This window comes from Athene cunicularia (genome assembly GCF_003259725.1).
Source record: "Athene cunicularia isolate RWA chromosome 7 unlocalized genomic scaffold, athCun1 chr7_part1, whole genome shotgun sequence".
NCBI classification, from domain to species: Eukaryota; Metazoa; Chordata; class Aves; order Strigiformes; family Strigidae; genus Athene; species Athene cunicularia.
This window is the reverse complement of record NW_020799107.1, coordinates 31,605,129-31,632,509: the sequence shown is the minus strand read 5'-3', so window position 1 is coordinate 31,632,509 and position 27,381 is coordinate 31,605,129. Positions and strand designations below refer to the sequence as shown.

The following is a 27,381-nucleotide window of genomic DNA, read 5'->3' as shown; positions in this document are numbered from 1 at the left end:
GATATATTTTTAATTTCTACCAAAATCGTTAGAAAGGTTATGAACAAATTACTCGTCAAATGGCCTGGTTTTTCCAATTAGAAGCTATGCAAATGCAGAAGAGAAAAAATCTGCTATAAACACAGCTTCTGCTTCTAATACTTTCATGTGGATGAGATATGAATCTTTACTGGGGGAAGGAACGCACTCTTGGACTGAGACCTTGTAAGCCAAGATTCAGCTCACTGCAGATTTTTATGGTCAAGTTATAACTGCCTGTAAAGCAGGGGTTTAAAATGGAAGTGCTGACAAAACTTTTAAGCTACAGCAGTGGAAATGGCGCCGCAATAATTTATAATCTACAGACAGCTCTGGATTTATTATCACAATGACAAATGCACAGTCATTGTTAATAGGATATTTCCCAGCAAGGACTTCTTGTTATGCAAGCCAGGTTCACTATGTCATGCAGCATGATAGCAATAAAGTCTACAAGAATTTGTAATGAACTTCAATTACTAATAGATTATGGTTAATGGGAAATATGTGCAGTAAAGATATGGGTTTTTATATGCGCCTTCTGGTACTTTACAAGGCAATGATTTATGCTACAATTTATGTTAACATTCTCCACTATGGAAAAAAAAAAAAAAGCGCCTAAATTGGTGGAAAGCCACTCCATCCATAACAAATATTTAAGATAATTTTGCACATCATATAAATGAAGATGTAAAATTAGATATTAATTCATTTCATTTTAGCATTTGTATTTTTATTAAAAATGAAGACTTTGCCCTACTGTGTAATGACATTAAAGAATCCTATCATGGGGCTGCAAGCATGAATTACACCGATGTAGAAATGGCGACAGCAACCGAGCTATAAGTGCATTTGTTCAATTTGCTGTTGTAATTAACAGAGCAGTGAGAATCATTTTCTTCATATGATTTAAAGTAACAGCCCTGAAGCTGCTCAGGCAGATGTGTTTCATGCAGAGGGGATATATACGCGAAGATGGGGCTCCTTTGGAGGGGGTCAGCATTTTCCTCCGCCACTTTTGCTCTCCCCCAGCCTTCCCGTGTGGCATCACTCCAAAGTCATGCCTCATCCCCAGCCGTCGGGCTATTCCCTTGCCTTCACAGCAAACCTCCTGTGGGAATTACTTTGGGAAATAACCACCTGACGCAGTATCAGAGACACAAGCTCACACTTACTTATCAGAGGGACGCAGGCCCGGGTGTTTGTCTGCTATTTCAAAGGAAGGTTGTTGTTCCTCCTCCTCCCTCCCTCCCTCCAGCTTTTTTCTCCTGTACCTGTAATATAATCAGTATACTCCAGGTTTATGTGCCCATGAAACGAAAAGAAAAAAGGATGTCTCCCAATTTAAACACAAACACTGTTCAGAACCATCTCTGATGAACGTATAGATGCAATGTTAAGGATTGTGTTTACCCAGACTCACTTTTCTGCAAAATGTTTACACTTCATAGCTGAAACATTTAGCCAGAAAGGGACACCCACACGTGAAGAACTTGCAAGATCATTTCTGATATATTTTATTTACAGGTAGCCTTGTTTCAGTTACAGAAACAGTTGTTTCAGTAAGTGTTATGCTGGTTTAAGACCATTGCTCCCGGTGAACCTCTGTATAAAGCCTATAAATTCACTCTCTAGGGGTGTAAGTGAGGAAGACCCATCCTGTTGGCCCACACATCCACCTGGGGGTTTGCACATGCCAAGGCTGGTCTGGAGATGTGCTTTTAGAAGAAATTTCTGCTGTCTGGGATAAGAAGACTTTCTGAGAGGAAAACAGTTCGGTGCCGAAATCACAGAGGTAAGCTCAAAATTGCTGTAGAAATCCCAGTCAAGGAACAGTCTGGACTCCCCAAACGTGCTCTCGAATAGCAGTATCTCGCTGTACAATTAAGGGTGATTCTTGCATGGAAATGTGGTTCTGCAGTCTATTAGGAAGTTGTTTGAGAGATTTACAAAAACTCCTTCAGTTTTTATGGTCAAATGAGCATAAAAATGTGCTTCCCCACACTCATTTCCTACTAAATAATACTTACAGTACTTTCTTCTTGGAAATATGTGTGTTCTGAATTTAAAATTTAAAATAATTTATCCCTTAAGGGCGCTGTTCTAATTCACTTTTCCCCCAGCCCTTTAACAGAAGCAACTGCATATATAGAATGGAGTTTACTGTAATTTTTTTCCCCCTTTTTTAAATGAAATTCTCCTCAGAAGCAAAACCAGTGGCAGAGGACTGCTCTGGCATATGTGGTTTTAGATAAGGAGTTTTCTTCTCCAGACTGGGGTGAAAGTGCCTTTTCCTCCAGTGAATTCTGTATTTAAAGCAGACCCCGTGCAATGCCATGCACCCTCTCTCCAGCCTCTCCCTTTCTGATTAAAGAGGGGAAGGAGCTCTCACATACATTCACACTGAATCTCCTTTTTATGTTTGTGTGTGATGATATCCTCCTCTCTTCTCTCCAGATCATCTCTGCTGTTCCTCATCTTTCCTGCTCTCTCCCAAATTGTCTGAACAAAGTTCCTCCCAAAACTCTAAAAAGCTTTTTTCTTGCATTTTTTGCCTCTGCTAAACCAGAGAACAACAGGACCTGCAGTGCATCTTGTTGCTGGGTTTTGTTGTTGGATTTGGGATGGGTTTTTTTGTTCTGGCGTTTCTGTAGCTCCCAAAGATATGTCAGTCCTGACAGGGTGATGTGGCAATATTCAGCGGTCACCCCCTTCGGATGAACAATTTAGAAGAGGTCACTGACAGCACAAAAGAGCTATAAAAAGAATTGTAACTTTAATTTGTTTCTCATTAGAAGCACATGCAGCAATCTGTCCTAAAGGGAGATTTTCTCCCTTGCTTTGGCATGTCAGTGTAGCAGCTTATGGATATACTGAGGTCTTGTAATGCAGGAATCTGTATGTAGCACAGTGTAAAAGTGGTAATAGATTTTGTTCGGTTCAACAGCTGAGAAATATTATTAAAACATTCTTAAATACACTGGAATTAATATTTGATCACTCAGAGAAGTATGTGTTTCAAATAATACACACTAGAATGAATATAAACAGCTATTAAAGCCTAATACATTCTCTTGTAAATCACTTCAAACCTTTAATAATCTATATTGTATCAGAAATGTATATGCAAAAATAAAACATAATTTCTTGCAGCTAAATCATTACCTAAAATAAGCCATTTCAACACTGAATGAAATTATTTCAATGTCAGAAATCAGACCTGTCTCACTGAATAAGCTGAGTATTCAGACTATTACAGTCATTCAAGTGACTGTATTGTATCCTGCCATGCATAGTGCCTTCTAGAGAGCGTAACACTTCTTAAAACTGTCAAATCATTTAGCAAGACAAATGCACCAGCTACCACAGTAGATACAGCCCCACACGGAGAAGGAGCCAAGGAGGTGAAGCACCTTCTTGGTGACCATCCTATACTATATATAGAACAGATTTACCTGACATGACCACATTGAAAATGAAACAAATCCCACTGAAACCTGTCAGTTTGGCATCAGAGTTTGTTTTTACATGTTCCGTGCATGGTCCTTGCTGCCAGGTTAGTGAGAGGCTGCAACCAGGATGTTTGTGTGTTCAGCTAATAATACCAGAAAGCCCTATGTGACAGCAGCAGCCGATGGCTAACAAAAGCTTTGAATCAGGGCTTGTTAGTGAAATCCAGCTCTGCAGTACAGTTGTTACCACTGCTGTGCCTTGACCATCTCCAGTCGCTTTGCTCTTGCAGTGACAGTATGGACCTGGTCCGCAAATAGCTCTGCAGATGCAACATCATAAAAGTAAAGTGAAAATGCAGGGAGAGGGAAGCAGTGCCGTTAAATGGAGTTGGCTGCAGAGACAGGAGCAGGCAACCAATGCACATGCAGGTCTGAGGCAACTTTCATGGTAACTGGAGGTATGAGAACTTACAGTCACAGCAAGCTCAAGAAATCCCATTGAGCAGCCATTGAGCTGGTCCTCCTCAGCCTCCACTCTTGCCAGCTGCACTGAGAAGTTGTCATTTGCTTACTTGTTCTGTAGAGAGTTTTTAAAAGAAGGTGATGAAACCATGTATACTTCTTGATTATTTCTTTGGAAATGGTCAGGTTTCTGCCGTGCCTGAGTGGGTGATGCAAGTTACATCTGATTATATGACATCCATACGATAAAGCACAATTAACTGCTTAGTGAGTTACACTTTCATAGATTAGTGCAGAATTAATTGGGTATTAAAGCTCACTTATGACAACAGATATTAAAAATGATTTCTTAACAGGCTCCAAAAATTATGTATCAGTACTGAAGTAAACTAAGCCATTTATAAAATATGAAAAACCGATTTCAGCTGTTAACAGCATGTATCTGACTATTTGCTTTGGATCAAGAAGCAAGAAGAGGTTGACTCATGGCTCAATCACTACTACACCCAGGTTGTTATTAAAAAACACCTTCCCATCTCTTTTTTCACTGCATTCAGGCTTTTTTAACTCTTCTATAACCTGACGCTTTAGCTCAGGAGGGGCAGTTTTAGAAAACTCATGAGTTTCTGTGAGGAAATCCAGCAACAGCTCCCCATCCTTGTTCCCTTCAGTAAAGCAGCTTGTTATGTCCATGTGGGATGGGAGCTCATAGAATTGGTGCTTCAGCCCGGCTGAATCCAGCATTCTCCTGATGTCAGCAGAGGAAATGTAAGTGCACAGATCATTTAAAGGGAAGGAAGACCCGTACTTCTTCCACAGTGTTTCCCAGCCACTGGATCCTGAGAGATAAACCATCAGAAAAATGCTCAGGAATAAGGACAGGGACATCCTTCTCTTGTCCACATGCTGAACACTAGCCATTTAGAGCCATCTTCTTGATTTAAGCTATTCCCTAGATTTCAACTGCCTGTTTGGAAGACCAGATCCTCTCCTATCCCTTCACCTAATTATTTTGTGGTTGGGCAACACATAAGCTTCATTGAAACACTTATTGTCAGTAAACTATCTCTCTGCTATGTGAAACACATTGAGTGCAAAACCCTGATCACGTTGTCCATGCAGCTGGATGTGTGGTGGAGAAAAGGTTGAGATGGACAGAGCCCAGGTTGAAGCTGCATCATCCTTCCGGGCTTCAGCCTTTGCTCCCACATCACACTCACATGCTGTTGGCCATGGACAGAGGCCTGCCCCTCACCCCGAGCAGAGATCCCCAGTGGTGCTGGAAGGACATTTTAGCTGTGTACTATCTGGGTCTGCAAAAATAGAGTGAGGAAGGAAAAGGCTCCTGTAGCACCCCAGTCACCTCCAGAACTGAGCCCATACCCAGCCCACGATTGTCCCTCTTCTCAAGGGACATTTTACAAAGACAACCAGCTGGGTAAGCTGAAAACTCCCCAGATATGTCTTCACATTTTTATTTTCCCTTAGTCTGGATCTCTGATTCAGCGTTTGTGCTATAAATCATTTATAAAAGGATCACCCAGAATGACTGGACGGGATGAAAATAACTTTGAGCCTAATGAGCAGCTCTTGAGAGTTATGACCGTAAATCTCCATAACTACTAAAACCAGTTGCTCGGCGATTTTGCAAATGCTTTATCTGCAAACAGTTATTTATAGTCAAATAAACAGTTTGGTGTTTAGAAGAGGGGGCTACAATATTTTCTTTCACCTGGTGGAAATTGAATGCAGAGCACTAATTGCAGAAAATTTGCTGGTGTCAGTGTTGTGTGACTCAGTGCCATCTCTGAGCCGAGCAATTATACACTACCTGAACGCAGCATTATTATAATAGCTCTCAATAGGCTCAGCATATGGCACTACTTTTGTTTTCAAGGCGATGTAAACAGATTTTTTAAATGTGTTAAAAATAACACCACATAGCTCTTGCAACTCGCCTGATCTCCCGGCAGGGACGGAGCAGGAGGGATTGCAACCTTCACCGACTGACCAAGCCCTCTCCTATCAATCCTATTCCCAGACTGGTTTTTAATTAACACATTCTAATGTGTTTGTGTTGGAGATGACATTACCTTCATTTTTTTTGAAATGAGCTTTGTCCTGCTTATCTTTCAGTACCTCTTTTTGCTTCAGTGCTCATTTTCATAGCACTGCTTTCTTCCCCTCTCTATACTCTTACTTCCCCCAAGGTTTTCCCCTTCCTTTCCTCTCTGCTATCTTGAGCCCCACTCTCTCCCTTTTCTCATGCTGACCCCAGCAATTTCTATTCCATTCTGCCTCATCAAAAAACACAGAGTCACCTAGCCCAGAGAGGACTTCTAATACTTTTCATTAATTCAGATTTTTAATCACATTAATAATTTTGAATAGACATGTGTTCCTCCCTGTATTCACATTTCATGAATATCCAAGGGGACAGGTTAAGCAACTGGAAAAGAGTTTCAATTAACTATACACAGGTAATCATCCATAGTCTGATATTATGATCCATCCTCATTCAGCCAAAGATCAGGAACAGTAACTCTGTTCATTTAAAATATAGATTTCTTGTACTGAACTGCTTGAGAACACTTTAAACCAAAAACATTTTGGAGAAAAATAGTTTGAATAAATTCAGGTCAGAGAAGGGTCACTTCATTGTGGACATTTCATGAACACAAAAAATGGACTTCATCAAACTCATTAAATTTTGCAGACATGGGTAAATTCAATAAAAAATTAAGCTTAAGCCTCTGAACAAATAACACAACATCCCTGACAAAACTCTCAGATGTGACTGTTTACACAACTAAAATTTCCATAGCCTGTGAGGAAAATTGAAAGCTTTCTAGAGTCAAATTAGACCCCACCATTGCAGCATCTCTGGCAAACCTTGCCCACAGTATTAAAAGGTTGTCATTTACTCTGCTCCCACATTTTCCTGCTGGCTTGACCACAGAGCATCTCTTTGAGATCTGAAACAGCCTAAGAATGCTGCTTTCCACCCAAAATGATGATATTAAGGAAATGGGCAGTTTGAGAAGAGAATGAACCGTATGTCCTCTAACACCTGCTGTATGGCACAGCCAACCCCTGCCATAGCTGTTTGCTTAATGCTGCAAGTCTCCATGAATGAGATACTGCGGTGCCCAGCCTGAAAAACCTTTCACAGAAAATAGGAGAGGCTGAAGGAGCTTTTGAGAGAAAGCCCCGGGACGGAGCTTCTTGTCTGCTGCGGGGCTCTCTGCTGCCATCCATCACTGGCCAGGCTGTAGGATGGGGAAGGGAAGAGAGCGAGAGAAAGGAGTTTTGTGCCAAAGGCACAGTTTTGCTGGCTCACAAAGCCTTTGGCTTTACAACTTGCAGCATGGAACTGCGCAGATATAGACGGTGTGCAGATTTCAATGGATGTAGAGGAGTGGACACTATTATGCGGCCAGTACACCTCTATGGGTGATAAAGGATGTTGTAAACAAAAATGTGCACTGGTTTCTAGCTGGCCTGTGCTGAACTTGCAGGAACCCCAAAGGTCTGCATGGCTGTTGCCCAGCAGCGGTACTGGTGGAGCAGCTCTCACCTGACACCAGGATAATGAGGAGCTTTGCCTGTGCTTCCAGGAGGCTGTGGAAATACCGGATAGTCGCTGGGATGTCTTTCACATAATACAGCATCTGGAAAGAGCAGAGATGCTTACAGGGATACAGTGCGATCCTGGAAAATATTCTAACTGGTACTACTAGATAAAAATAAACAAATGGGGGCAATCTTGACAGAAGAGCAGCAGGAATACAAGGCATGTTAGCACAGGGCTGGGCAGTGGACTCACACTTCATGCTCGGGGCTGTCACTGCCTTGCCTGCTCTCTGGCTCTCCCAGGACCAAGCTCATGTTCATTCATTAACCTGAGATAAAGAGATTTGCCTTCCTTAGCAGTGAAGATGGCTTGTAACAGCTTCAGTAAACTTCGAAATACAAAGGCAATTTCACAGAGAGGACAAGGAGCTTTGAAAACACTAGTTAAAATGTATTTTTAGTTGACTGCCACCCACAGCCTTGTTAATAGGACAACTGTGCTAAAAGTTGCTTTGCCATAACTCATCTTTCATTTTTGCAGTTCGCTTATGCTTAAGTACTTCAAATTACAGGGAAATAAACTCACCTTTCTTCCCCTTAGAGTGGATAATGAGGTCACATACTTCAGGCATACTTTTAACAGCCAAGCCTTTGACAACATTTACTTTGCAGAGAGTTTTACCTGGATCATGTGAATGAAGTCCCATTTTTTAGACTTCTTTTCTGCATTCATTCGACTTTCATATTCATAAGCTGTCTCCTCATGCCAGGTAAACTTTATGTTCTCAAGGTTTGATGTCTTAGCCACACGCTCTGAAATACAGGAGAAGGCAGGACAGAGTTAATCTCAATTGCAAATATGAGACTGATTGTCATTCAGAGCTTTAATACATCCAAAAAGCCATATTTAGGTAGAGAGGTTTGGTACCAGTTTAACACAGCAATGGAATATTTAAAACCTTGAGCCCATATGTGAAAAGAGGGTTGTAAAGGACTTTGTAAGGTGAAGTCTTAAGAGGGTTTGATGCTTTTCGCTTTGCACCCTTATTTGGGCTCCTCCAGTCTTCACCTGGTTAAAAACAAAAAGAAAGAAACTCTTCTCCATGCCTGGCTCAAGCTGAATTAAAAGATGTTGGCTGGGACAAACAGTTATGAGGCCACAAGCAGCACTTTTCATGACAAATGGGAGAAAAGCTGATGGCCCCTTCTCTTAGGTGCCACACGAGACCCACGTGGCTTAGCAGAGGATTTCCAGAGACTAAACAAATAAATACAGGGACTCAAGGATGGATTAACGGTGTTTCTATTTTGGAGAGAAGCACAATTAAAACCTAGAGAAGGACAGAGAAAGCAATTGGGTCACTCTGGGAATGTGTTACGGGGATGGTGGGAGAGGGAAGAGCTTTGCTCTGTGAGCAAGGACCCATCTCTTGATATTTGTCTTCTGCTGTGTTCAAATAATTTTTCAAAAGTCCACGGTTTTGGCCAACTGCTTCAGGTAAAAGGTATAATAGTGTTTTAAAGCAAAAACTAGTATAAAGAGTGACATATGGCCTGGTTTTAGACCTCAATACAATGTACATCCAGCAACTGAGGAAAGCAAAAAGATGGAGACATGGATTCAAGGAATAAGTTAAACTAAGGACCTGGCTCAACACTGCACTTCTTTGCTTTCAATGGGAGCAAACCAGAGAGATAATTTCATAATTTAGGGGATGCCGGAATACTAAGGTCCATCTGTTGGCATATGGATCTCATCTCACGGCGCTCCTGCCTGGCACTCAGGATTGCTCCAGGACAAAGCTAGCCCTGATGCAATTCCTGTGCTTCGCTGGAGTTAACATAAGTTTAAAACTTAAATGGCCTGAAGGCAGACTGAGCATTAGCTACAGAACACATGTTCAAAACAACATGATTTGCTAATGCCGGTGCCTTTACACCACTAATCACAATGTTTCTCCTTTTGAGCTCTGAGTAGGACATATCCCCATCGGATAGATGAGAAATGCTTATCTCCTCTCTTTTATGGCTGGAAATGGGCCACCCCTTTCGGATGCTGCTGCCGTTATTCTGTTCACTTCCATTTAATGGTCACTGTCCCCAGCGCTTGCAGTTCAGATTTAATTGGCTGTTTTAAACTCAGGCTTCATTCAGCATCCGTTCATATCACCACCACAAATAATCTGGTGCAATCTGGTTCATTTCAATTGCTAGACGGTCTGGAGGCACTAGGAAGAAAACTGAATTGCTTGCCAGGGTGGGCTGTTAAAATCAATATTTCAGGAAAGGCAAACACATTCTGATTATGGGAATTTTCTGCCCGGAGATTCATCTGAAGCCAAAACATGTCACCCTAAGCATTTTGAAAAGTTTTCCTTAATTTTCTTCTGGGTTCAACCCTGATTGTCTGGGTCAGAAGCTGGTCACACGCTTTGTTGTGTGCCATCAAAACTGGACTGCCTGCAGTTGTGCCGTGATGTGCAGTGGCAATGCAGCTCTCTTGTGGGGCCACCAACACTCCAACCATGGTTGCCAAGGGACTTCACCCTGGGCATGGACCAGAAATGAAGCAAAACCACAGCCTGGCCATGGGACTCAGAGGAGAGCCTCTGTCATACAACACAGACTGAGAAACCTCAGTTTGTCATTGCTGCACGTCCCAGTATGAAGTTTCTCTCGTGAGCTTGGCTTCTCCTTCCCGAGGAGAAAGTATCTGGGTAGGCAGAAAACATAACTACTGAATTCTCAGAGGCATAGATAATGTTTCCAGTTCTCCCCAGAAAAACTTAGGGCTCAGAAACCTAATTAATGATACCTACTGGGGCCATGCTTGATTACCAAATAAGAAAGTTTAAAGAAAGAAATTAAGATGAATATTTCATTTCTAGTTTAGCATGAAACTTAAAATAAGGACAATGTCTCACATTTTGTTTAACTATCTTTGGGAAAGAAACTCACTGGAGTAGGATAGGACTGTAGGTGGTGGCACCACTAGGAAGATTCAGTACAAATTCAGTCCCACATAGCCTATGGTCTACAGCCCAGAGAGAACAGAAATGCTGTGTGCAAGTGCCCAAACGGTCTTACGAACAGAGCAGGTGCTCTGCTGCCCATCCTTTGTCATTTCAGCTTGGAGCAATGTAAAACTCCTAGGATTTTGCACAAGCCATCTTTTCGAAGAACAGGTCCATGTAATACAGAGACAGATATAAAAAAATTATGTGTTTCCTGGGAGCCTTTGGCTCTTGCAGTGACTCTGAACTCCTCCACTGAAGGTAGTAAGGGATTCTTACTCGTTTTTTACCCCTTTTGACTTCCACAAGTTGCTTCATATTGGGAGTGCTTCAGTTTTAAGGACTGAAGCAAGAGTAAGAGTTGGAGATTAAGTGTGTGGCTTTACAGTCTGGTATTTACTATGGTTTGGAGCACTTCCAGTAACGCAGACTGCTGATGAGGTTCATTCATTACTTCCACATCCATTCAGCAGCCCCTTTCTGTCAAGGTGTGCTCTGCACAGGGCTGCTCACGGCCTGTACGGCTACCTGGTGTCACCTCCATACAAGACCATAATTACCTGCTAAGGTAAAGCCTGATAGGTGTGAATCCAGTGATAATCTAGCTGAACTGATATTTAATGCTCACTTTGAAGGGCAACTTGCCCAAAGCATTCCTGCTAACATTCAGTCCTCCTTGGAAAATGCTTGGCTTTCCTTCATGAATGTTGCTCAGACCTTGTGCTTGTAGAAGGGAACAAGCTCCAAGCGACAGAGCACACAGCAGAAGCCTTTCCTATCTGCCTTGCTTTCCTTTCCATGTTTTCTAATTCAAAGGATGGTAACTAATTTAGTGCAACATCAAGGTTTAGCTATTTGTTATTTGGAAACAATTTTTAAGATATGCGAGAATTACCATGAGACACTAAAATTTTCCCTTTGATGTTGAGGAAGGATCCTGATTCAGTGCAAGTTGAAGGAGAAAACTTTATGAAATGTGGCGTTTTTACGTTATTCCCATAAAATCACCCATCAGTTCCCACCTTGATTAGCTTTTAAAGTCTGTCTAGCCCAAGCGTTTGCCATGCAGAGTTCTTTGCAATGTGAAAGACTAAGATTTTAATGAGAGACTGAACATTGTTGAAAAGCAGTGATGGAAAGAAGAATAAAATAGTGACTTTTTCTAAATTTTAAGAGCCAATTCTAGTAAGAAAGCTTTGAATGTGAAGTCATAAAGCTTGCAACCCTTTTTAATGCATTTAGAGTACTTAATGTAAATCTAATTTATTTAACGTAAAAATACCTTTGTATTTGAAGATTTGGTCAGCACTTGGCTCTATCACATCGTTGTTGATGGTGACCCCTGGATACCTGGCTTGTACTTTTGAGAGGATCAGGAGGTCAATCTCACCTAAGAAAGCCGGCGACATGAAATACAGGATGAAAGCAAAGCTCAGGCAAATGTTATCACCACCATCACCACATCCCCAGTTTTGAAGACTGATGCCCGCCATTCATGTACAGAAAATGTACCACAGAGGTACATGTAGCTGCTTTGTATTCTCAGCAGATTTCCACTGAAGGCTTAGCTCTAGGATTTGAGAAAAATTTAAGTATCAGTCACAACTATCTCCATTCCTCCTCTTTGATTACCATCGGTGCCAAGGGAACACCAGACACAAACATGCATGTGGCTTGATCTCATATTTTCTGGAAATGGCATAACCTCCTGGGGAAGATCCTAAATGTTTCTATCAGTTCTGATGGTCCCAAGTCACCAGCGAACTTGGCAGGATTTCTTAGGAGTCAGTAAAAGCATTTTTAGCCAAGTGCCTCATTGGTTACCAGGTCATGTGGGTGAGGGAGAAGAGAATATGTGTTTACACTGGAATCAGAAAAAACATTCATGTCTGTTTGTCTTTACTGTCCTGTGACATTTTCCTTAAGTATGATTAACAGCACACATACCATTTGTATTTATCTAACCCTTATTTACAGAATACCCCAAAGCTGACTCTGCTTTTTTTTTTTTTGGTGGGAAATAGTTCTCTCTGGAAACTGCTCATGTCAGCTGAGATTATTTTACTGATGGAAGTACCAGTAGATCCAACATTTCAAAATTTAAAAAGAGCTGCAATAGCTCTTTGCCACCTCTCCCCATCCTCAATATAGGAAGCTCGGGGAGATGATGGAACTAGAGCTGCTGGAACTAGGGTGTTGTTGGAACTAGATGATCTTCAAGGTCCCTTCCAACCCAAACCTTTCTATGATGCTCCTGACTGAGACATGGTTCCAGCCGCAATATCACGCTGGCTTGTGTAGCTTTCTGAGGGCTCACTTCTGCTTATTGTGCTTGAATAAATTTTAGGTGTAAAAAATAATAGAAAAATAAATTAAGGCAGAAAGAGTGAAGCAGAGGATAACTGTGGAGAATCCAGGGGTTGCATTACAGACAAATAGAGTTTTGTCCTGAAAAATGTACTAGTGCTTGCACACAACTCCACGTTGTAAAATTCCCTACAAATAAACAAAATTCTGTGCTGAATGGAAGATCACGCAACAAACCCTGATGGCCAGACAGACCCTTGCTGAGTGACTGTGGAGGGACGGCCCCCATGGTATTTGCATGGCCTCTGCCCATCCTCATGATATTCAGTGCCCCCGGACTCCAACCACTTCAGCATTAGCTCCGTTATATGGAAGGACTGAGGTACAAAAGGAAAATATTGGGGATTAAAGAGCCATATATAGCCATAGTTCACCAGAGTAAAACCCAGCACACAGGGTCCTCTCCTGGGGGGGGGGCTTTTCACTACAAAGAGCTCTCTGCCTGCTGCTGGCCCCACCACACATCACCATGGGTCAAAGTCAGGCACCCCAGTGCAGGTCTCACCTGCTCATTAATGCCCTGACAATTTAATGTAAAAACTGAGAAACAGGTCCATTTTTTCAGACTTACATGTCTTTCTTAAAGCAGCTAATAACACCAAAATTTACATGGTATCTGTACATGCACGTTTTTTGAGGGAGGGAAATTAAATCTGTGAAGCAGCAGAAATAGCTGCAGCTTTGCTATCACTGCAAACCCTGTATTCTGTTGAAAAAAATCAGAGCAAAGCCAGTCATTTGCAGGCTGCCAATGGTAAAATTTAGGAACACAGAATCTGTAATGAACTAACGCCATATTTTGATTTTTTTTTTGGTTGCTTTATCAACTTTCTGTAAAATGGATTAGGCCTTTGAAAGGCTGTGCAGGTCAAAAAAAAAAAAAAAAAAAAAAAAAATTTGAATTTTGCATTTCCATATGCGAATAGGTTAATGTATTCCCTTCCACTCTTCTGTGGCCAAACCACCCTTGTATTGTTTTAACCAAAAAACCCACCCCTTTGATTCATAATTTAATCCACAGCCTTAATTGACTTCATTTAGCTCTTTTATATGCAAACAAGTGTCCTGAGGCATTTTACAGTCAGATCTGTGGCAGCTTGCATTATCAACAATTTGGCAATTAGGCTATCCGAATTATTTAAACTCTCCAACACAATTACCTTTTAAAGGCTACCACTATGTTCACCATTAAGTTTCTAATTAAACATTTTACGTAACGGGATAGTTTATAGCACAGTTGCTACTTTATAGCCGCGTTGATGACTTTTATGGTTTTTAAAGGTACAGAGTGTTGCGCGCTGGAGTGTGAACTTAATAAGGCAGAGGCTGTAGGCGAAGACAGGCACTGTAGATGGGTGGGTGTAATGGGATATGATGCTACATTAAATGGTTTGCTTGTTTCTCGAGGTGGAAAAGTGGAAAGAAAACGCTTTCGTTGTCTCTCGAGTTAGGAAAGTGGAAAAGCTTTCCTTCTGTGCGAAGAGCAGGGGTGGACGGGGCCAGGGCAGCAGCTCCATCACTGCCCTCCTACATCAGCCAGGGTTAGCTGGGGGGATTTGGAATTTTGCTCCCTCCTGATGTCCCAAGGACCTGTGATGGGGACAAGCCAGCAAGCATCAGGGTTTTGGTGATTTGGGGTATTTTACATCACAAGATAAGCTTTAACTGCACATTAATGATTGAATGTCTATCATGCTAACTGGGGTCTCCCTGGTTAGGGAGGTAAATATCTCACTAAGTAAAGTGTTCCTGTTAAAAACAACCCTTTTTTTTTTTTTTTTTTTTTGGCAGAAGAATGGTTTCCTTTGTTTGGAGAGCAACGTTCCTACTCTGTCACACTGTCTGTTTGACAACTAACACCCACCATTTACATACAATTATTTTTACTTATTAGGAGAGATTGACAAAGCTGAGATTAGTCGTTGGAGTTGTTATGACTAAACCATTTAAACTAAATTAACTGTTCATATAAAATTTAAATTTGATGACTTAATGGGCAGAGCAGGATTAGAAAACATAGACTTTATTTATGGGGGAACTTAAGCAAGAATTTAACGAGAAAAAAGCCACTTGATTTTTATTGGTATTGTTTTTCCACTCAGTGAACTTCAGATAAGAGACTTATTTCTTTGGATTTTTTTTTTCTGAATTTCTTCTGGAGCTTAAGTTCAGCTCCAGTGTTTTGGGGGACAGTAGCTCCAGGAGGGGCTTGTGCATTGACTGTGATCACCAAGTAGTTACAGGAAAAATAGAGGACAGGAAAGGCTGTCATGTAGCAGGGCAGGAGACAACAATGATGGAGAGTTACCACTTCAGTAAAGAGTTGCAGGGTAGAATAATTGCAGTACAAGTAATATTCTGAGTAATCTAGGACATTATGGTGCTTTTTCTGCATAGAAACACGACATGGCAGTACAAGCCTCTCTCTGCCCTCAAGGAGTGATGGTGCAGAAGGAGGTTTATCATGGAGGACATACAAGAATCAGGGTGGGGAGGCACAGGCTGTTTTCACACGATGTGGCCATACACCAGCTAATGCCATCTGCTTCTGGAGCTGGCTTTACAAGAAAAGACTTATTTCCCACTCTGTTCCTTTCTGCAATTTTAATCCTCTATTCTTTGGGGAAAAAAAAAAAAAATCAACATTGAAGTTCATAACATACCTGCTCCACCACCAACACTTAGAATATTGATTGTAGACTTCCCATTTCCAATACTGAAAAACATTATTTATACATTGTAGAGAACTACCCAGCAGAGAGGATTACATGCATTTTGTGAAGCATCAGAGATCTCATGAAGACTAAAATCTGCAGGACAAAAGCAAATGTAACATGTGCATGTACCAGCACACCTGTGAGCTGGCAGGAGGGATCAGATTCAGCACTCTGGTCTTTGGAGATTCCTGATTGACAGTTATTTTGGCAGTTTGTAGAGTTCTGCTTTTATTACAAGTGCATATGGGCAGCAGCAGATACATGCCTTCTCCATGTCTGTGCTTTGAGGACCAGGAGCTTAAAAATTATTTGTAGAAGTTTTACGTTTTGCAAAATGAGGAAGAGGAGAGAGTGTATCACCTTTAAAATCCCTTAGCAAGGCTTTGGCAGAGCCATAAAACTTTGGACCCAGAGAAGGGCCTCCCCAGAACCAGGATTTGATCCCAGCTGCCTGCTGCCCAAGCCAGCCTGGAAAGTGAGGGGTCCAGCAAAAAACACACTCCAGCAGGCAAAGCAGGAGCGTTATTTACACATACTAGAGAGACCCTAAATATTAACTAGAAAGGTTGCTTTTAAAAAGATTATTTCAATCAAATTTAATGTTAGAACGTAATATCCATTGCTGCATTTTTCATGTGTTAGAGTTTATTCAGGGTAAGCTGTATTTACATGCAAGGAAACAATTCAGCCTTATCTCCTCCCTGCTAGGCAGGGTTTTTCCCGAAGTGCAGCCATTCAGAGATGTGTGTAAATGAAATGTCCAGCCAAGCCCTATCAGAGACCAACAGATGGGGCAGCCGGCGGGGAGCAGCAATCTGCCTCTTGCAGGCAGCCCCTCGAGCCCGGCCGAGCCCGTCACTGCCGCGGGACCATACCCCGGGCTGTCCTTCAGCTGGATGTGGCCAGCTCCATGTTACCTCGCTATCAATGTCAGCAGCTCCTTCTCTATGAACTCCCTCATGCTCTGGTGCTCAGTCGACTTCTCGAGGAAGAGGCGGAAAGACTGGAGGTACCTGGCGGGGTCAGTGAGCAAGCTCCTCATGGGCGATGCCATGCTGGGGGTTGGAAGAGTGCAGGAGGGGCAGGCTGTTCCCCACAGCTCTTCTTTCAGATCTAGTGAAGGAATAACAAATGCCAGAAAAGAAAAACCAGCATGCACCTGGACTTTGATCCGCATCCTCAGCTCTGCTACTGCACCTTAGAGCACTTTAAAAAGTATTATGCAATTTTGCGATAGAAGCTGTAAATCAGATCTGTGCAGCAAAGGGTAATATATCATCTTTAATCTGCACAGAGGAAATGCCAGCATTTTTTAACTGTGCTGACACAGAGCTCTTAAAACCCAGTAAAAGGGTCTTTAGACAGTTCTTAAATAAAATAAAAATTCCCCTATTTCTTGAAGGCATGGAGAGGCTCCAAAGACTTGGTCTGGATTAGAAGAAAGTGCAACACACATCTCCAGAGATTCTGGCAGATGTCTCTGTTTTTTTAATCTTTTGATGTTCTTAAAGGGAATGTTGGTGGTGGGGTGAAAACACTAAAAACCTTATAAATGCACTCTTTATTTTTCTAGTTCCTCTGAAGATAATGGTATGATTCCCATGGGCTAAGTAGTTAATTCACAAAAGCCACGTGAGTTACTGAAATGGCTGTTGTGCTAAACCCGGCTTAGACAGAGTCAGGAACAGGGGAGGCAGAGCGTGCTACCGGGAAACATCAGGCTGTACCTTGAAAAGTGCACAAAGACATGTTCATCCCCTCTTAAGCCACAGTTTAAGTCCATCACGTCTTGTTCTAACTGTCAAGGAGAAAGAGGAACCCTCTTCCTCCTCGCGGGTCCCGTGCTTAAGGACCACACCACAGCTACACACTGTCTCTTACCATCTCCGGCTTTCCTGCAGAAGTCACATCCCAACTGGTTATTTTTATTTTTCCCTTTGGACTGCCTCCAGGCAAGCCCTGTTGATGTTGAAATGCAGCAGCCAAGGGCAAAAACCTCCCACCCACTGACATTCCCTGACTCCCAGTGCATCTGGGACAGCTTCCCTCACCCCACCAAGACCCTGCGCCCCTTTTCGTTCACCACCAGCATGACCACTGGAATATAAACCATGGGGTTTTTCCAGACTACTTCTCTTGTCCATTTGAATTATAGTTCTGTCCTCTGTTGTGTTCAAGTCCCTCCCAGCTGCACATCAAATAACAACAGTCATGTCCCTCCTCCAAATCATGAACAAAACCACAAAGAGTAGTGGGCTCAGGTTGACTGGTATGAAGTCCACCTCCCTTTCTGGCAGTGAACTGCTGATAACTTTTCTGACTAACAGTGCAACCAGTTTTCCACCCATCCAAGAGCTGTCTCATCAAGGCCATGTCTTCCTCATTTGCATATGAGAATGTCATACATGACAGTGTCAACCCTAAAGCCTCTGCATAGGAGCACCTCCTTCTCCCATGCACAGTGGGACAGCTACACCGCTGGCAGAAAGATGGGCTTGGCACAAAGCCTCTCTGGCATCTCCATGCTGCCTGGCCATCCCCTTATTCTCTTTCTGGTCCTCACTCCTTCTTGAAGGACAATTTCTAGGGACAGCCATCATGCTGAGCAGCTGCAGCTCCCCAGTTCCTCCTCCTGCCCCCTTTACAATGATAACATAAGCTTCTTGGTTTGGACCACTGTAATTTCTGGCTCGTGCCAAAGATAACATCCAAGTTGTGACATGTTTTCGTTTTGCATCCCATGAGCCACATCTCTACGTGTCCCAAAGGCTCCTGCAAGAAGATGCATGGTGAAGGTTGGCAGCAATGTGCCTCCTCCAGCACATGGTGCTACCAGAGTCATTAGATCAATTAGCAATGCCTGCTAATCACTGTCCTTAGGGCAGTCCCAAAGACCAGCGGTGACCTTTGTTCAGGACCCAAGGTGTGATTTTCCATCCATACCACCACCAAGACAGAGCTGGCTTTTGGCACACTCCCCGTTCCCCACCCTCTCAGGCAGCAAGGATGTTTTCAAGGGTAAAACCCGCAAAACCCAAAGCAATGTTAAAGAGCAATGATGAAAAAGGCCTGCTAACTAGTAGATGGGAGAACTTTAAAAACTTTGCTGGGTCCCAGATGTCCATGAGGGCTAGTTGGAGTGTCATGGGAAGGGGACAGTCCCCCCTGGCCACAAAGCTTATCCCCCTCCCGCCTGCTTCAGTGAGCCTGTTGGTGTCAGATAAGAGAGGCAATCTGGCAGAGAGACAGACCAACAAATTGCAGCTGAATTGACTATTAGGTGGAGGACGATGGCTCAGGCTCACGGGGTGGTATCTGCTGCTCACGTGCACAGAGACAACACACTGCTCACGCCACTCACCCAGCTCAGCAACCACGCGTCACCCTCGGGCTGACAACCCCTCCTTTTCCCAGATGACCAGCACTCAAATCTCCAGCAAAACCTGAATTAACCTGGGGAAACCAAGTACAAATTTTGCCAGAGAGAGTAAGGGAAAAAAAATCCTGGATGTACATCAGGTGAGAATTATAAACTGCTAACCCTCCCTGAAAATAAAAGTGGTATATTCCTTGTTTACTCATTCCTCTGCTCTGCTCAGCTTCTTGCTTTTTACTTTAAGTGCATAAAGAGGTTTTGCCATTTGCCACTAACATATTTTACTACCTTCAATCTTGAAAAATTATTTTGTGGTTAATAAGGAGATTTAGATAATCGACCTTTTTTCTATGCCTCCCTCTACTTCCCGTGATTTAATTTGCCCACGTCCCCTGCTCAGCAGTCTCTAATGAGCAGCTGAGATTCATTTTCATGTTAGGTGCAGTTCAAGGAATTTGTCTCATTTATTTCATTATGCTTTTGGCTGTTTGAATTCGCCCCATTTATTTCATTATGTATTTAGCTGTTTGAATTGCAGCCAGTTAACATTAAAAATTAGTAAAGAGAAAGAAGAAAAGGATTTTTTTTTCTGAATCAGGCTGATAGAAACTTTTAGTTAATATTGTTCACTTGGGCATGTCCCCTTCAGTGATAATCCAAATTTATACGTAGTTCCCTAAAAAGATCGAGGAGTTTCAAATACAGACTCTGTGTTTACTCTGCAGTTACTTGATCCACCCCTGGTTTGTGCCAGTGCTAGCAGAATTAAACCTGCTTTAAATTCACCATAAAACCCTTTAAACCTCCCCTGTGAAGCCAGAAAACAAAGTGAGCGTGCCCTCAGCTGTAAACTACTTGCAGCAGGAGTTTGGGTTTACTAGCACCGGATTATGGCTTGTCAGTGAACGCCAACAAAACAGGGGTCCGCCTTGGAGGAGTTTAATGCAATCCGTTAAGCCCGTGCTTGCCTCGCAGGGAGACGTACTTACGTACAAGTGGTCTGTGCCTCTCGGGGCCGTGGGCTCCCACGGCACAATGCTGCTGCGGTGCTGGGGACACGCTCCTGGCCAGCCACCTTCCCAGTGGCCACTGCCGTCCCACCCCCAGGGCCACGACGTGGCAGCACAGAGGAGGTTTTGCTGTTTGAGAAAGGACCAGGCGACGTCATAACCTCATGCAGCGGCAGCTGCCTGAAGTGGCAGAGGGGACAGTTTGAACCCTGCCCACCATGTCCATCCAGCACCCCCTGCACGTCCCCCCAGACACACCAGCACCCTGGGAGCATTTAGACGCAGAGCTCTGTCAAGGCGTTAGTTAGAGTCCGGATGAAAAATAAAGCCCTGACACTGGTATATACGAAATGAGCTTCTTAACAAATCGGAAATAGTTGTCTCAGTGTGTGGCACACGCAATGTACAGTATCATTTGCAGTTTGCCTATAGAAGCCTACTGTTATAGATTACTTGGCTTTTTATTTTATTTTCTTGCCAACAAATGAGATTTTGCTTATCCCTTACTTTCCAGGGTTTAAGCTATGGGAAGCATTTTCCAAGTTGTGTGCACCCTCCACACTCCTGTTAGGAGCAGTTTGATCCCAGGGGACACAAGCACGGAAAAAAACACTGACCCATGTCTGCTATCACACTGTGGTTTGGTATCCAGAGCCTTAATAAAATACATGCCCTGTGTGTGCATCAAAGTATTCATTGTTCCTTCATGTTTAGTGAAAAATAATTTTTTGAAGTTAAATGAAGACCTCTTCCTTCTAGACATAGATGGAGAAATGTTCACAGAGGAATGTACTGTTCACGTTGCAAAAGTCATATAAAATAAAGTCAATAATATTAATAATCATGCTTTCAAAGCCACAGTTGCAGGAAAAAATGGCTGTAGTTTGACATTCAGCTGAAAGTTTACTGAAATAAAGATTTCTTATCAACAGTTAAAATTGTTCAGCTAGAACAATGACTGTGTGGGAAGGCAACACCCACTACATTTTCTTCTCTCCATACATGGCCCCGTTGCCAAAAACACTTGGAAGGAAGGAGATACAAAGCCCTTTGCCAAGGAGTGAACCGGGAACTGTGGGGCCACGGTGTTTTGATCCCTTCTGCTGGTCCCTCAGCAAAGATGGATGCCAAAGCCACGCAGGAGGAACAAGCAGCCCCACAACAGTTTTGCCATTTCAAATCAGTGACCACAATTTTATTTGCAAGACACATTTTCGGAGAAAGAAACCCCAGCTACTCTGTCAGACAGCCACGAACCAAGCCAGCTTCCTTGGCTTGAGGAGTCCCAGCAAATGCTAATTCTCCAGCGATGGCTCCCACATAGGCTGTGGGTGCAAATCCTGCTTCAGCAGCAGCCGTGCAATGCCGTGCAAAGCCCTCTCCCAGCTCTGTAACAGCGATAAGCACTGCTGTTCAAACATAGCTGAACAGCAAGGTCAGTGCCGTTTTCCTTGTTTTCTTTGCACTTCTGGAAATCCGGATTAATTTGCATCACCAGAGCTGTGCAAGTTGCTCAAAAGAAAATAAACTCAGTGCATCTGGCCAGTGCTTTTCTCCCTCTGCAATCCACTAAAAATTAGTTTTCCAAGTGCCAGTTGTCATTTAATATGAAAGCCTAAATTTAGAGAGCCAAAACTAAAAATTACATGCATCTGGTGATTTTAAATGCTTTATGAAAATAAAAGATGCTGCTGCTAATTTCCTTAATTTCCCCTGAAGACACATTCTGTGAGCTTTAAACCAAATCCCAGCTGTTTCAGTTCAATGTGGGCTCAGTGCTTCCCTGGTTCAGGGTAATTTGGGAGGAGGGATGTTACACCATTGCCTAGACCTTATTTTCCTTGCCCCCAGCAATTTCCCTTCCTGATGGTGTCTATATGATGTGCTACAGAGGCACCTGCGCCCAGGGCAGGGCTCTGCTGAGCCAGTCGAGAAGGGCAGGAGCCAGGACAGGGGCTGGAATTATTCTGCAAAATGAAATCCTGCAGAGAAGCTGGTCACACCACGCTCAGACAGACCTACAGTTTTGTTCATTAATGTGCTGTTTGCCATGCATCCTCTTATATACAGCACTGTCCTAGACGGCAGGAGGTTGAGTTATTGAAAGGAGATCCCACAAGCCTTGAGAGCATCGGTATATGGGAAATAATAGCTACTGTGCATTAAACGTCTCTCTGACATGAGAGCTCAGGGGACAACTCACAGCTCTGTACTGTAGATACTTGGCCAACAGTGATGTGGTACAACATTAAATCATGAAGTTGTGAGTAAGAGGAGTCCACCCAGAAACCTGGCAAAGACTTGAGTAGTTGTCACTGACTCCATAGATGAGGCAAGAGCTGGGAACAGTCAACATCTGCAGATTATTTACTTCTCTGGAGTACATCTGCATGGGGTCTGGCTGAATATTTATGCTCTGGGAAAGAGGAGGAAGGAGTTAAATGTTACAGTCCTGGTCCAAATGAATTCTCATAATTTGTTCCCTCAGTGATGCTGGGAGGAATGCTGGGAGCCAGCCCCCGCTGAAGGAGGAAATGTGCGGGGAAATATGCCCTGCCACAAGCTCCTGGGGCTGTGCCCACCAGCACCACAGGATTTCCCATAGATTGTGCTGATCCTCAAGCTCCAACAGCCTCCTCGGTCCCATGGCAGAAGTGGGAATAGCAGCACAAAAATATCCACTGAAGATTTAGAAGAGCTGTGATAACTGGTTAATCAGTTGATGGCTTCAGAGATGAAAAGTGCTGTCTAAGTTAACAGGAAAGATACAGGCAGAGCACTGGGACGGGCTGCTGGTTGCACATGAAGACAGTCGATTGCAGGCATAAAGCTGTGTAATGCTGATTTTATCTTGGAAAAGACTGGAGTGCTGGAATAGCCCATCGGTCATGCACATGGCTGCGGTGATCCTCACTTGGGCAACTATCCATCCCTTTGGAGCAGGAACTGAAGCCTGGAGTCACAGCTGAGCAAAGCTGAGCTTGGGCACAGGCAGGGGATGGATCTGCGTGTGATGTCCCCCCAGGCTTAATAAAACCCAAGAGTCCAAAGTACGTGGGTCAGATGTAGGAAACTGGATTTTCAAGAGGCAACAGGAGTGGGAAAGGCTGGGCAGGAAAGACCTAATTTCTATTCTGTCACCAGACTTCAGAGCATCTGCAGATGGACCAAATATCTGAGCCCAGAGATCCAGGAGTTTATTGGGCTTACCTCTGGATCTGATTTAATCAGACTCAGCCAGCCTGATAAAAGCAGAAGCTAGACGTTGCTTAATGTCTAAAGAATTATTTCTGCTGTCTTCTAATAAAGCATGCTGATGTAAGCTGGAGTTGATAACAAGATCGCTGCACTGGGGTAGCAAAATCTCATTTTACAGGACAACCAACCTGTCAGTGCCAAAGAGCAGACAGGTTATTGCTCATGCTCCTCCAAGGTTGCTTTTATTAAAATGGAAATTTCCAAAGCTTTGCATGCACACACACACAGCCACGGGTGCAGACATCCCTTCGAGGGAGAGAAGGACCATCTGCAAGGCCACAGCTGCCGCCTTCCTCCTGCAGCTCATTAGCTGCAGTCGGTACAAACTGGGGTGCCCAGGGGGGGCTGCAGCATGGCTGCCTCTACCCCCGGTGGAGGGGTTCATGTCTTCACAGCCCCCAGCCTCACCACGGCTTTGGGGTGGGCTTGGCAGGTACAGCTGTCCCAGGAGGGTGCGATGAGCTCCCCTGTGGCTGCACCCCATGAATTCGGGTGAGATTTGCTTTTCCTTCTCAAACCCGGTGTAGGCATCATCACCTTAAAATTGAGCCTTTCATGTTTTGGGCTGCTGCAGCTCTTCATGTAACAGGGACACAGCACCCCAGCCCCTCTCCAGCACAGCCATCCTCAAACTACCCTGACCACTTCATCCCCGCAGGCACTCCCCACCCTTAAAATAACAAAAGTTAACTAATGCCTGCTGTATTTTCATTTTTTGTGATTGTAATACACTGAGTGACTACAACAGGCCAAACCTGAACCTGGATACTGAGAACTATTTGTTCAATAAACATGTGACTTTATCTTCCCAAGTACTTCTGAGGAATAGACTATCATTTTTACAAATGCTTGCCTTTGTTAAAATAATTTTGCTTTTTCCACATCCCTGAAAGTAATTGAATCAAAAATTGTTTGTGAAATATGCACTGCTCCAAACTGCTGGTTTGTAATTAACGAAACAAATCAGCGCTCTATTCCAAGACTGAGAAAAAAAAAAATATAAAAATTTAAAGTACTTCAACTGGTAATTTGAAACTGAAATTCTTAATTAAAGTGCTTTCATAAAAAATTAAAGTTCCAATAATGTTGGTAAGGGATTTCATTATTGTGTCCGAGTTGGAGGTCATAAAAGATGGTGAACTCCTTCACCAACTGGTACTCCTTACCAGAGAGTTATATATGGAAGGTGATACTGCTAGAAAACACCCCGAGTGTACACCTCTCGTCCTGCAAAGCCATGATGCAGAGATGGACCAGGTATGAGAGGCCCAGGCTCTCACTGCCCCTGAGCAGTATGAAGCTCACTTTTTTCCTTGGGACTTCAATCTCTGCCAAGAAACTAGTTTCTGTGCTGGAGAAGCGTGAAGGACTCGGCAAAGACCTGGCTGGAGTTATTGATGTCACCTGAAAGCAGAGTTGTGCCAGAAAAGAGGAGCTGGATTTTCCTCCTTGCCACTTCTGCTGCTGATTTAGCAGCACAGGTATGGATTTTAGCAAGCAACAGTCATTCATTATAAAAAAGCAATTTTTAGGGCATTTTACCCATATATGGGAATAATTATTTTCTCTTTTCAAGATGCAGTGATACGAGGACAGAACTGACAGAAATACCCAACTACCTATAAATAAAAAATACCCTCTTGGACATTTTTTTTCAGAGACTGTCACATGAGACTGCCTCTGGTACTCAGTGGAGATTCAGACCCACTTTATTAGGCTGCACCTTCATGATAACGGCATGAAGCGTTACAGAATTCATGCAGCTCTTAATCCCTGCTCATGTTTCAAATAATTTTCACTTGTAACAGAAATAGCCTGTTGCTTATTTTAAAATAAATGTTCCTGGCTCTGAGGATCACTGTCTTTCCAATACCTACACAATATCCACTTGTGATCGGCACCTTCTGTGTTATTAATTTCCCCTTACCTCCTCCTCTAGCTGTTCCCTAATGAGCTCGTGCGACGAAGAGGATCTGAACGAGCTGCATTTGAAAAGCAATCAACCGAAATTAGAAAGGCTTTCTTCTAGCCCATGTCTGGGAAGCCATCGCCCCCCCGAGCACACAGCACTAGCGTCTGCTGTCACTCCGGCTCTGACATGTTAATGCAGGGAGCGCAGCGGCTGCCGTCGCAGCATTATTTTGACAACTGAATATTCCACTTGCAGCTCTTCGGTGTGGTTCACATGCCTCCTAAATCTCTCTGCTTGAAGTGTAATATTTTCGTGCCATTCATATCTCTTCCTGTGGGAACTTACGATAAGCTTTGGAAACGGCTTAGACACACTCACTCTCCTCTGATGGCAGTAGCCGCATACGGCTCTCATAGTCAAAATCTTTGCATTAAGATGACTGCAAAATCATGTATTAGGAACACTTCAGATGTTTGTAAGCCATCATTCTTGCCAAACCCCAGCATTTAAATTACCCCGTCTTGGTAAAGAGTATCATTTTGACAAAATCTGTTTTATTGTCTTTGTGGGCTCCTGGTCCGGATGGTAGCTGTCAGTTCCATCACCAGGGTGGCATTCCCACCCCAGAGCCTATGCCCCACTTCGGGCTTTAAATTACTGTGGCAACCTATATATACTAAGCCTCTAACACAGTCCATATTTCTTTTTTAAGAGTTTCTGCTTCCTAGGACAGAGAAGTGTGTCCTGAACATGGGGCTTCTCACCCAGCAAGCCCAGCCCCTCCATACCAGGCACTTACCTTTACCTTTTTTAGTTCCAACCCCAAAGTCTTTGGCCCTTCTGACAACTTCATTACGATGATGTGATGTTCTCACAGGTTACGGATGAAAATACACTTCATATTGCAGGGCCAGCGAGCATCCGGGGTGCCTGCGTGGGAAGCCAGCTCAGTGACACCGGATTTTCTCAGGGGAACGGCATGGCCCCAGACCTCCCCTCGGCTTTGGGCACAGATGGGAGGAGAAGCTCAGCCACGTTGTTGCTATTTCTCCCAGGCCTAACAATGGGTCAAAGGTGGAAGAATAAAGAAAATAAAGATCAAATACTGCTGCAAGCAGTAGGGGATGGACACGGCTACTGGCCTCTCCAGCCCTCAATTTCCAGCGAGGCCACCCCAGTGGAATAAGTGGTGCTGTGTAACTCCAAACCACAAACCAAATTGAGTCTAGGACCACAGAAACAGGTAGAAAATTTGCCAAACTGAGGTCAATAATGATCTCTTTTTTTTTTTTCTAAAACGCCAGATGTTATGACCAACTATTGTCACATGCAATCAGACCCTTTGATGCTGCTATTCAGGGTGGAAAGCGAGACTGTGACCTGCCAGGGCCTCGTATTGCCATGCTGCAGCTTGACTTTGAGCATAGCCATGCTTTAATTTATGCTACATTTTGTACTACAGTTTGAACTAGTACATTAGTTTCAAAGCTGAGCCACCTACTGCCAACAAGAGTTACAAATGTGGAATTTCACCATGAAATATCAGTACAAAACCACTGCTTCCTTTCTAGCACTAATCAGTCCTAGGTACATGGATCGTGCAGAAGCCCGTGACATATTATAGTATTATATAATGCTGTTCAAGTGAAAATGTACAAGAGCTTTTCATGGATAGTGCTGTCATTTGATTTTTTTTTTTAATTACAATTTAATTTGGAGCCAACAGGAGCCTTGACAGGAAGGCTCCTCCCTGCAGAGTAGTACATTCATGTTTTAGAAAGGGATACTGAAAATTCCATTTTAAAACTTCCCTAGAAGTAAAAGTACTGTGGATTTTCCCCCCTCTGTGAAAAGTCATTCCAAAAGAAATGTCTGTTGTTTCCTCAAGCATTAAACTGAAGGTGTATTTATTTATGATGAAGCCAGACATGAAGAGTTTTGTCCGAAAAGGAATTTTTCAGGTTATGTGTGGGAGAAGAGGGCTGTGAGGGACGTCTGCAGGTAGCCTGACCATCATCTTGGAGCAGGGTGTACCTGGAAGGAGGCAGCTTAATGGGGCCCGCAGCCACCCATGGTCGCCGATTGCATCCTCTGAGCTCCCACCTCTGTGACAGCACAAGTAATTGCCTTTCCTGGCGTGGCGTGATCGCCTTTTCACTCGCCCTCCTTATCTATTGCAATGCTTCCTGCTCTCCCTTCCCTTTCTGCCCTGCAGGCCTACA

General features: G+C 43.4%; 1 protein-coding gene and 1 long non-coding RNA gene across 8 annotated transcripts; one reads left to right on the top strand and one right to left on the bottom strand.

The window, feature by feature from the left end:
* The first annotated feature begins 1,713 nt into the window (after window positions 1-1,713).
* LOC113482040 lies at window positions 1,714-20,640 on the top strand. Its single transcript, XR_003398774.1, has 3 exons — window positions 1,714-1,813; window positions 19,018-19,122; window positions 20,504-20,640. It is a non-coding gene; the product is annotated as an uncharacterized LOC113482040 (long non-coding RNA).
* Window positions 1,796-26,063, bottom strand: HNMT (histamine N-methyltransferase). 7 transcript variants are annotated; one of them, XM_026852291.1, is made up of 8 exons: window positions 25,959-26,063; window positions 19,965-20,118; window positions 16,521-16,716; window positions 15,550-15,602; window positions 11,802-11,909; window positions 8,188-8,318; window positions 7,510-7,603; window positions 1,796-4,771 (listed from the first exon to the last, which is right to left on the bottom strand). In XM_026852291.1, the coding sequence occupies exons 1-8, from the start codon at window positions 26,010-26,012 to the stop codon at window positions 4,416-4,418; spliced, it is 1,146 nt and encodes a 381-aa protein (XP_026708092.1). In that variant the 5' UTR covers window positions 26,013-26,063; the 3' UTR covers window positions 1,796-4,415. The 7 variants fall into 7 exon arrangements, with proteins under 7 accessions (XP_026708092.1, XP_026708094.1, XP_026708098.1 ...); XM_026852293.1 differs by lacking the exon at window positions 25,959-26,063 and adding an exon at window positions 25,175-25,924 and having other exon boundaries at window positions 19,973-20,169; XM_026852297.1 differs by lacking the exon at window positions 19,965-20,118.
* Window positions 26,064-27,381: the final 1,318 nt, after the last annotated feature.